General features: G+C 43.8%; 2 protein-coding genes across 2 annotated transcripts in view; one reads left to right on the top strand and one right to left on the bottom strand.

Annotated features, from left to right (window-relative positions):
• The window catches only part of CSUI_004446 (dead deah box helicase domain-containing protein), a 10,197-nt gene extending 7,928 nt beyond the window's left edge, over positions 1–2,269 (top strand). Inside the window, exon 9 of the mRNA XM_068064637.1 lies at positions 538–2,269. Coding sequence (XP_067923388.1) covers positions 538–690 — 153 coding nt within the window. The 3' untranslated portion in view covers positions 691–2,269. The remainder of the gene's footprint in view (positions 1–537) is intronic.
• A 467-nt stretch (positions 2,270–2,736) lies between these two features.
• Positions 2,737–10,024, bottom strand: CSUI_004445 (uncharacterized protein). Its single transcript, XM_068064636.1, has 6 exons — positions 8,301–10,024; positions 7,434–7,533; positions 6,650–6,850; positions 5,344–5,677; positions 4,636–4,686; positions 2,737–3,620 (listed from the first exon to the last, which is right to left on the bottom strand). The coding sequence occupies exons 1-6, from the start codon at positions 8,411–8,413 to the stop codon at positions 3,457–3,459; spliced, it is 963 nt and encodes a 320-aa protein (XP_067923387.1). The 5' UTR covers positions 8,414–10,024; the 3' UTR covers positions 2,737–3,456.
• Between the last annotated feature and the right edge of the window lie 993 nt (positions 10,025–11,017).

Below are 11,017 nucleotides of genomic sequence, written 5' to 3'. Positions count from 1 at the left end.
AGATTAAAAATAGATGGATAGATTATAGATAGATAGATAGATGATAGATTTAAGGTAGATAGATAGATTATAGATAGATCTTCTTATCTTATCTAGGCGTGCATGCCCACGTCTATTCTACATTTTATAGATCTTCTTCATACATGTTAATATACGTCAGTGCATGTGTATACAGTGCTAGGTCTACACACACAATACGCTCCCCCAGGAGGTGTGTCTCCGCATGCAGTTCTATATATACACATATATATGCATATATATATATATACAGAGAGAGAGAGAGTTCTCTATATACATGAACATACATGTATAGATATATATAGAGAGAGAGGAAGAGGAGATCTGTATGTGCATGTGCATGTGTCTGTATGGAATAGTGAGAGTGTAGGTTGCTTTTTCTTGTTTAGCATTAGCATGGCTATTTTCTTTAGAAAGAAGAAGAAGAAAGCGATTGAATGGCCTATCTTTCTTCTGGTCTTCGTTTTGATCTTCTTTTGTTTTCTTTCTTTCGTCTTTTTGTCGTGTGGAATTTCGCAGAGATCTCCTCCTGCGTGTGTGAACGATAATAAGAATAATGAAGAAGAAGAATATAGAAAGAAGAACATGCTTCCTCCGACTCCGAGCTTGCATAGTGTTTTACTTGACCTCTATGAAGAAGTCGCGAAGATCTTCAAGAAAGAAAGTGCTTAAAGAAGACACACAAGCAGCATTCTCTTCTCTTTCTTTCTCTCCTTTGTTTCTCTTCATACTTTTCTTCTTGTTATGCTTCTTTTGGAGATTTTTCTCCTTGTTGTCTCGTTTGTGTTGATGTGTGTTCCTTTCATTCAGCATCTTCTGCTTCTCTCTCCTTCATGCAGTGAATTCACTAGGGATCTTTTCATCTATCTATCTTTAATCTATCTATCTATCTATCTTTAATCTATCTATCTATGTATCTGTTCACGTGCACTTCTCTCTGTGCATGCACGATACATACATATATCTGTATCTATATCTCTATATGTCTATATATGTGTATGTATGTATAGGTAGCTATAGCAGGAGGGGTGTTGATGCATGTGAAGAAAGACATGTGAATGCCTTTGTAATAGTAGTAGATGGGGGTGTTCTCTATGTCTGGATGAGACAGGAGAGTAGACAGATGGGTTTGCATGTGTTTGCATGCATGCATGAAGATCGATGTGGCGCATGTCTAAATGGCTCGTACCAGATGTACTCTAGGTGTACTCTAACTACTCCTATCACGATAAAAAGGTCTCTCAAATTCTATCTCTCTCTCTCTCGGTCTGTGAAGTGTAAAGGTCCCCCAGGTTCTTCTGTCGACGTCCCTGAAGAGAGAGAGACACTATAAAGAAAGAAAGAGGTCAAGAAGGAAACACAGAAAAGGAGTTGTATGTAGTCCTTTATATCCTCGTGAATGCTCCTTATTATTATTATGAGAGTACGAAAGGGCCTGAGACACTTCCATCCGTTTCCTCATGAAGAGAGATAGGCGGCTGCGAAGTTTCCTGTCTGTCTGTATAGTCTAAGAAGTGTGTCTTCGGTCGTAGGCAAAAGGTATCGTAGTGAAGGTCGTAGCGTGTGCGCATAAGAGGGGGGGTGTAGCTATCTATGATCATGTATGTGTTTAGTATCCTCCTTACATCCTCTCTTCTTTTCTTTCTTTACTTTTTTCATCGACTCCACCTATCTTTCTCTCACCTCGATATTAGTTGGGTAGATAGAGATCGATTCCTCTCTCCTCTCCTTTAGGTATTGCTGTCGAAGTTGGAGATCATTGAATGAGAAAGAGCGAAGAACGAAAAATGGTCGTACAGACCAGAAGTCCAACAGTACCAAGAAGAATGAAAATAAGGAGGGATGCAAAACTCATCGAATTAAAGAAAGTCGGCTCTTTGCTTATCTCTTTCATAGAGACTTAATCGACATTGGATTCTAGGTGATAGCTAGCTAGCTAGGTACCCCCCTTACCTTCACATGTTCTGAGATACTTTCAGTTCAAAAAGAGCTTTCTCGAGAGAAGATTTCGGTCAGAAAAATCTTCATCTTTCTTTCTCACTACACATTTCCTTCGTTCACCACGGAGCGTTCTAGCTTCTTTCTCTGACGGGCGGTCGATGGATGGATCTATCTATGCCTGCGCATGCAAAGAAATTAGAAGTTGCATCAAACAACTTCCCAGCATGAAAGGCGAGATTCCTATGTCTCCGCTGTTGAGAGAGAAGCCAGCTGACTCCAACTTTACTTTCTAAGCTCTTTTTTGCCACCCCTTTATTACGTCTATCCATCTATCTTTAATCTATCTGTCTTTTTGATTTATCTGTGATCTATCTATCTTTATCTATCTATCTTTCTATCTATGATAGCTGAATGATGATACGCGCTTCTTATACCAAGACGTAGACTGAGCGGAACTTGTCAAGGCAGAGATTCTCTGCTGATAGACAGGCATGTATCTGTCCTCCATTCGAGATCTCCTTCTGTAGAAAAGGAGATACATAGATAGATAGATAGACAGCTGCGTCCAGCTTGTCTATCCACATCGTGTAGGCAGGTAATGATGGATGGCTTTACACTCTAAGGCTTCCTTGTGTGTACTTGTCCTAGAGAGTCTTTCTTCTTGCCGTTCAGCTAGCTATCCACCCCGCCCACAATCCGCAGTTGTCTTTCCACCAGCAAGGAAGGCGAGGGACAACAATGAATGAAAAGAAGGAAGGTCTTTCTCTCTTTTCCTGTGGTTCTAAAAGAAAAAAATCACGAGGGACGAGTCCACTGTCTATCAAAAGAAAGGATGAAAAATGAATGCATGCATGCAAAGAACTTCACACGACAAAACAAAAACGGGAATACCTCACTCATCATCTTTATCACGTGTCCTCTCTCCCTCTCTCTTCTTCAACAGGGTCCATTAGACATAGGCTTGTCACAATGCTATAAATAGATACATAGATGGAGGTACATACACATACTCTCTGGTGTATATACGCTTGGGGGACGTACAAAAAATCACGAGTCAAGCTTCGCGTTTCTGAGCATCGGCTGGCCAAATACAGGCAAGTCCTTGCCTTCTACTACTGTGATACTTCTCCTGCCCCACGCATGCATTCTCTGGAGCTTTTGAAAGCCATGAACCACTGCATGAATCTATCTCACACTACACCGGTCCCTTTCAGCTAGCTAGACCCCTGGCCACGTAGACAGTGAGCTATGCCGGTTGCTATCTAGGTTAAGTAGTTAGCTAGCTAGGGAGGTATATAGATATGTATCTAGCTAGCTAGCTATCTCCATTCCCAATTAATAGAGATATGGGGGTGACAAGTTTTCTTCACGAGGTGAGAAAGAATCATCCGCTCTAAAGTGATGGATGCCAAGAAGGAGAAGCCGAGCAATCGATCTCCTTTCTTTTTCTTTTCTTTCCTTCATATAGATCCACTTCTCCCCCCCCCCTTCTCTTCATTACATCCATCCAGACGAGCGAAGGTCATGCGTGAGATTTCTCTGTAGTCTTTTATAATAGGGGCACAGCTCTTGGACTGTACACCCGACGGCTATTCCTGCCGCAGCGGCAAGGAACCCGACGCCTACGGCTCCTGCTCCTACGACTGCTCCTAAGCCTATACCTGAGAAGGGGAAAGATAGAAAGAAAGATAGATAGATAGATAAGGGACAATTCCAGATCATGTGGCGACGCAGAGGAGACCCAAGAGACAATGCCATGCATGTATCGGGCGGACATGCAGTGGAGGATGTCTGTGGCTAGCTAGCCACTACACGGGTAAGCAGTGTATAGAAAGTGAGAGATAGAACTTCGAGATAGTGAGAGTTATATATATAGAGATAGAGGTATCCAAACATACACAGCTATATGTGTGTACATAGAGAAGGAACCAGTGCTCAGAACAAAACGTATTTCCAACGAAGGAAACGTCATGAGTAGACACCTGCATGCATGCCGATAAATGTATCAGTTGTCGGTATACCTTGCTATCTATATACCTATCTCTATGTATGTAAATGTATACAAGCATCATATCTTTTCTTTCCGACTCCAGTATCGCTACTCTTTATACAGCCGGCACCCACGCGTCTTCTTCAGGCAGGAGCATGCACTCATCCCTCGATTCTTGAGCTTGAGAGAGAAATTGCATGCGTGTTAAAACTCCTTCGAAAAGATTTTTGCTATCGTCTTTGACCCTTATTACATATGACACAAAATCTTGACGATACAGTAAAGTGCCTTTTCGCCCCTAGTTAGTTAGTTCGTTCGTTCATCGAGCACAGGAGAGAATCGAGAGTGCTTGCTATATAAAAGTATCTTAGTAGATACACTCTTGATATAGCATTTATCTACAGCTACTGTATTGCGGTTCTGTCCGCGAATGAATGAAAGCTCTCAAAACACAAACCCAAATCTTCGGTCCCTGAACATAAATTTATATGTATACACGCGGAACTATATACACAGAAAAGCTATATATATGTATACATCTACACATGTATAGAACTCAATAAATACACGAGCTCTGTATGTAATCGTATGCACAGCCATGTATATATTGAACTAGAAATATATATCTACATAGATCTGTAGTTTCCCCTTGTCTGCTGTTGAAGGTTATGAAGACTGGCTTGTACCTGCGTATTCGAGGAGGGCAGTGGATGTGAAGTGCTGTCGCCAACCTGTCTCTGCGAGTTGAATGTGCACAAGCATGAGAGACAAGACGCTTTCATAGACATACAGACAAGCTAGCCGATGCCTACGTCCAACAAGAGTCATGAAGTCTCCTGATGCCTTCACGCCCCCTCCCGCTCGTTGTGACACCCCAGTCACCAGTCTATAGAGAGATAGATCTAAATGAACTTACACAGTGAGGTAGGTATACACACCCTATAGACATAGGTAGATAGCATATATGATCTTCCCATTCTATGCATGTATCATAGAGTATATAGGAGAAAGAGCACGACTGCTGCTATATACTTGGGTCCCCTGCAACGGGCACAAGCTCCCCTTTTGCTTGTTTTGCCTAAGAAGTCGCACATACGCATATTAGGGAAAGAGAAAAAGAGAGTGTTCATATGTGAGAGAGATAGGCATATATATCTACAGTGTGAGGTGCATCTCTTCGAGCGGTGGGTTGATACATAAGAGAGGCGAGATACTCTGAGATGCATGGGATCAAGGAAAATAAAGAGAGAGGCAAAAGAAGAGAAGATCTAACGGCCACACTCATCAGAGGAAGAAAAGAGGAGACAAAGTAGAGTGGTATGCATACACACCGCGAAGAGATAAGAGACATGGATACACAGATATGGTGACAGAAGCTAAAGATGGCGGTTTACCTGAATACTGTCGATAGACAGGATCAAGCCTTCTTTCTTCACTTCTGGCGATATCTTCTGGAGATGTCCCATAATAGAGGGGGTTATAATCTTCCTCTGGATCATACCAGATGATCTTATACCCTTCAGCTTCAGCCTTTTCACGTGTCATATATGGTGCTTGGCCGTATCTCTGAATAACGATCTTCTGTGAAGAGGATGAAACCTCCTTCTTCTCTTCGTCCGTGGTGTTCTTCTTCTTCTTCTCTTCAGAGACATGCCCTTTGTCTTCCAGGGCTTCTTCTCCTCGCTGAGACGCGGGCACTGCGGACGATGAAGACGAACCTCCTCCTGTCTGTAGAAAAGAAATACAAGATAAGAGATAGAGAAAATACAAGAAAAGAAACAGACATACACAGAAACGTAGATTAAATATGGGTAGAAAAAGAACGGCAGATAGGCTGAAAGATAGGCAGCGAGATGGAAGACAAGTAGATAGATAGATAGATATTTAGACTAAGGACACATAGATAAAGGATAGAGAGCGAGGCATTCGCCTCAACTTGTCAAGAGGCCCCGTGTCGTAAGTTCACTCCAAGGAGACCGACTATGTATGAGAACAACGCGCCAATAGTAAGAGGTAGATACTGAAGAAAAGAAGAAGAAGAAGAAGACCAGAGATCCTTTACTGCTCCTTCAACACCACTATCTGTAGTCAGCACACATAGACATATGCCATCTCTTATCGGAAATGAAGAGAGTCTGGACCTCTTTCTCTCTGTGACAATAGAAATGGTGCTGCCCGTGCCAAGCAATTAGGAAGACGAGCTCCAAATGTATCTCTCAGAAGCTCGCACCACGAAAGAAAGAAAGAAAGAGTGAGAAAGTAGAAGTCACAGGACTGTAAGCATACAGACAGCCATGAGGTGTTTTGTCTCTTTTTCTTTTTTTTTTATGTCTACCTCCTTCCCGTTTCTACAGCTATCTGGATGGTCTCAACTAGCTTTATACAGCTAGCTCTCTCCCGGGGACTTGATGGTCGTATTGAGAATATGAAGAGAAGAAGAGAAGAAAGGAGAAGCCGTAAGTAAGATCTTCTATCTTCAGGGTTTCTCTCCTTCGCTTCTTTTTCTTTCCTAGAGAAAGAAAGGCACGTATGAGAATGGAGCTCCGTTGTACTTCCTGTTTGCCTCATGTATGCGCATGCGTAGAGCCTGCCCTTTCCTTCATTCCTTGCATGCATGCGTGCATAGGTGTGCTTTTTCAAAACACCCTCTTCACTTATGAAGATCAACGACTGAAAAAGAAGCAGCCCAATCTGACATACCCACGAACAAATATACCACCTTCTAGAGGGTGTATTTGTTTCATCTTCTTCTTCTTCCGGTTCATCGTGACTTGTCTGATGATCGGCAAGCACTCGATCTTCTTCTTCTTTTCTCTTCTCTTCTGTCCCTTTTGACGCAGAAGAAGATGGACCTCCATCACCATCGTGTGCGATGTCTCTATTCTCCTCTTTTCTTTCTTCCTAGAAAAGAGACAAGAAAGGATTCATCTGTATGTACACCGCGTATATATGCTGTCCTTCTATTCTATACACATACAGATATAGATATGGAAGACGATGGTTGCCGGGTGGATGAAGCACCTCGAGAGAAGAAGAGAGAGAGTTCCTCGCAAGATAGAGAGCGACATCGAAGAGGCGTGAAAAGTGAACTGAGTTTCTTTTCTAGAGAAAGGCTTGATCCACGTTAAGATGAAGACGAAATGTCTGACGCCAGGTTGCTATGATCTCTAAAAGTATGTTTAGATACATATGTCTATATAGAGATGATCCTGTGGTGTATTCTCTTCAATCGAGATAATGTATATACATCTATCTTGCTAGCGAGTACCCATCATATGGTTAACTCCCAGGTGTATACGCTGTCTATACGACTATAAACACATATAGACATATGATTGTACAACACCATCGCATGCATATACAAATACACATCTCTATACACGACAGAGAGAGAAAGAGATTTGCTGAGCGGCGTAGACCAATGAAAAGAAATGTCTACATCTAAGAGAAAGCTCCCCAAGGCCTCGATTTGTTTCGTACGTACCTCCTCACAGGGGGGAGTCGCAGGAGTTCCATCGAGTGAGTCCGAGCTCTTCTTCGGACAGAGACAGCTCAAGCATTCTCCGGCCATCTGTCCTGTACAGCTGGTGCATGTGAAAGAACATGCATACAGAGTAGAAAAAACTCGAGGGACAACACAAGAGAAGAAGTCTCTCCATCCTATCACTCTTCGCGCTGTCTCGAGGTCTACTTCATAGCTGTACAGAGATACATACTTCTGACATATATATATGTATATGGATTTGACGAGAATGGATCAAGGAAAGAACGAAGGAAGAAAGTGGTCGAAGAGATGAAGGAAAGGAATAGAGGAATAGTGAACGCATCGACTTAGATTCTCGGTAGGCCGAGAAGGAAAGGATGCGTCCCTATCACGAAAGACCCTCTGTCTAGAGGCGCATTCCAGACGATCATAGAGATCCTTTCAGGAACACCGTCTTTCTTTTCTATCTTAAGACATCGTTTGCAATGATAGGTATATATATATTCATGGCTCTTGTATACTCATTCATATATAAAGATGGATATATACAGATATCCAAACATATGGAACCTACATGGGTCTAGGGGGCAAGCAGACGAGAGCAACAGCTAAGAGTTGGAGTGATGGATACCTATCAAGACAGCAGGCTGAGATGTTGTCTAGGTGGGATCCTGAGAAAGAGAAGCCTTTACGTTAGAGAAACAGTAGATAAACACAACACTCCTTTCCTCTGTTAGGGTGTCTATACACTCGAGAGAAGCGAGTGGGTGTTTGTCTACAAAACAATGCCAGATGACTAGATCAACAAGAAAAGAAAGAAAATCCGACAAGCCGAACGATCAATCACGTTAAAGCCTTTCTTCGTACTTGCACTTATCTTCTTCAGGAACTCTTCTCCAATGGCCATGAGGAGAGATATGAACCAAATGGGCTGGATGAGTGCTCCCCTCTTGAGGGGGACAGAGTAGAGGACTCGCCATATTTTGAAAGATCGAAAAAGCTCTCAGAAAGGTTGAGAAAAGGAAGAAGAAGATGAAGGCTGTAGGTAAGTAGTTTCTTGCCGAGACAAAGTCAGCGTCCGTTCGGTTAGAAATGAAGAGAAGAAAAAAACATCGCGGTGTCTCTTCTCCTTTGAAAGAAGCTCCCCCACAATGAAGGCGACGATGGTCGAAAAAGAAGAACAAACGAAGACGTGGAGTGTGAGCTGCTGAAGAAAGAAGGAGCTTCACTCTGGAGTGAGAATTGTATGTATGTATGTATGTATATATAAATATGTATGTATGTATGTATGTTTGGGCTAAGAAGGGAGTCGGGATAGGCGAAAGAAGAGAGTGAAAAAGAAGAGAGAAAAAAGGGAAGAAGAAGAAGAGACAAGGGGGGGAAGAAGGGATCTAGATGTATCTACAGGAGGGCGGTCTTTTTTATTGCCTGTGTAGTAGGACGACGGGGAGGCCTCACTACCGTTGTGAGGAGAAGCCACGTGTTTAAAAGCGAAGATAGATCTATAGCGGGGGAAAACGCACTGGGCCGTCAACAGACGTAGTAGAAAGCCTGTAGAAGTTGAGCTGAAGAGAACGACTTGAATGAAATCGAAGAGCTGTTCTGTGCTTGTCGGAAAAAAGAAGAAGAAGAAAAACTTTTCATGAGAGAGGAGACAAGAAAAGGAATGAAGACGGCAGGTGTGAGAAGTCTGAAACTTCTTTTCCCGCGGGGGGAGGCATCAGACAAGTCTTCGAAGATTGATGGAGCCCTGTAGCTATGCCATCAAGAAGACTGTAGGAAGGTCCACAAGAGAAACCGGCAAGGGACCCGAGGGTATTCTACACAGTGACAAGGACCGGATTCGAAGGGGGAAAGAAGAAAAGCGTCTTTTTGCTACAGAGGGTTAACGACGGCTTCCCATGCTCTGCGTCTGTACACTCGAAAGGACAAGGGGCGAAGTGTCTTTCTTCCTTCAGGAAAAGTACGAAAGAATTTTTCACTGGTAAAGTATTGTTCCGACAATAATTGGATCACTCCTGTTGATAAGAAAACGAAAATAGGGGAAACGACAACAGGAAGCAATCCGGAAGAAGGTGACCACACCAGGTCTATCGGTTTGAAGGTGAAGGTATGCTGCAGTCTGGTCTTTGAAGTGAGAGAGAAAATGACTCGATTCTTTGGCGAGGACGGGAGTATAAAACCGAAGAGACCGGCTGTCCGGAGCTAGACTGAGAGGAACTGCTACTCCTGAAGATACTGCGCCGAGGCGGAAAAGAAACAAAGTCGCCTTCCTTTGAAATTTCAGGGAAGTCCGCGTCCGTAGAAGAGTAAGCTGGAGACAGCTGAACCGCGGGCTGCTGCCTGGAAAAGAAAAACTTGAGGTGAACGATGACTTAACGTAGGAAATAATGATGGAGGTCGATGTATGATGAACGGTCACCGCCCAGCCGCGGAACGCTCGACAGAATTTCTTCTTTTCGAGAAACTCGCGCAGCCGGGTGCCCTGCAAGACGAGGTAAAAGAAATCCAACCCTAAGGGAGAATAGACGAAAGATGGGGGAAACTAGGAACATAAAGACGACTTAAATGGCTCAGGTGCTTAAATGATGAGGCCTTTAAAATGCTTGTTCCTTATAGGGACACCCGAACCGAAGGACTTCACAGAGACACACGGCAGTGGCTCAATCGAGGCAGCAGGAGTCGATGGTACCAACAGCTAGCCAGGTGACTAGCACAAGGAGAATCGAGAGAACAGATTAGCTGCCCATCCAAGCAGGAAAGAACAAGACAGAGCAAGCCGCAGAGACGACCTACTTCGGTGTGCAGCGGTTACGTAAACTCTTTTCTGACGCTGAAAGAATGAGTGCTATGTTTGGTAAGGAACGTCTCCGGACAGCAGAGTAAAGCAAGGCATTTCTGACGGTCGGCAACTCATCCGAACTGAGCTGGGAAGCTGCTGAGAGCATACAGAGAGATACCCGGTGTGTGCCGCTGGCGAAAAAAAAACGTGGTGGCACAAACCAAGGTTGTGTGGAGTTTCCCACTTAGAAAGTAACCTCCTTCTTACGTTGCTGTCAACAGCTCTGGTCAATTCCATTAGTCTACACTCTTAGATGTAAATGCTGATCCTTTTACAACCCTGTATCTGCATGTCGTAGAAGGCCTCTCTCTGGTCTTCTGATTATTATCGGTAGTGCTATGCCCCCCTGTATCCGTTGAGGAAGGCAGACTTGTTACGATTGCTTCCTACTCCTCTCTCTGTCTCTTACGTGTGAGATGCCTGTGCTTCCTCAACTGTCGGCACCTTAATAACCTTCGCCGGTGCCACGAATTGCGGTAACGGCTTCAGAGCTTTTGTTCGTTTCCACGGGTGAACACTTTCCACGGACAGACACAAGCACACACTCAGCATATGTTTTATTAGGGCCAGTTGGAGCTCCACGCTCGGTCACAATCATCACTGGCTTCCACCAAGTGTGGCGGCAACACTTCCCGACGATGTAGCACACCCGTACTACTGTAGAAGGAATCATCCGTCCTCGTGTTTCCCTTCTTCTTGCCACCTGGCGGCCGCCCGTGGGTTCTCTCCGCCGTGGCCAGGA

Source organism: Cystoisospora suis (assembly GCF_002600585.1).
Source record: "Cystoisospora suis strain Wien I chromosome Unknown contig_2075, whole genome shotgun sequence".
NCBI lineage: Eukaryota > Apicomplexa > Conoidasida > Eucoccidiorida > Sarcocystidae > Cystoisospora > Cystoisospora suis.
This window is presented reverse-complemented; position numbering and strand designations above follow the sequence as displayed.

Bases quoted from the DNA above. Each gene is read 5' to 3' on its own strand.
- CSUI_004445 (XM_068064636.1), bottom strand. From the start codon at position 8,413: ATGGCGAGTCCTCTACTCTGTCCCCCTCAAGAGGGGAGCACTCATCCA. The intron at 7,534-8,300 runs GTACGAAGAAAG...CACATGCACCAG, and splicing joins CCTGAAGAAGATAAGTGCAA to CTGTACAGGACAGATGGCCG. The intron at 3,621-4,635 runs GTACAAGCCAGT...TCCCCTTCTCAG, and splicing joins TGCCCTCCTCGAATACGCAG to GTATAGGCTTAGGAGCAGTC.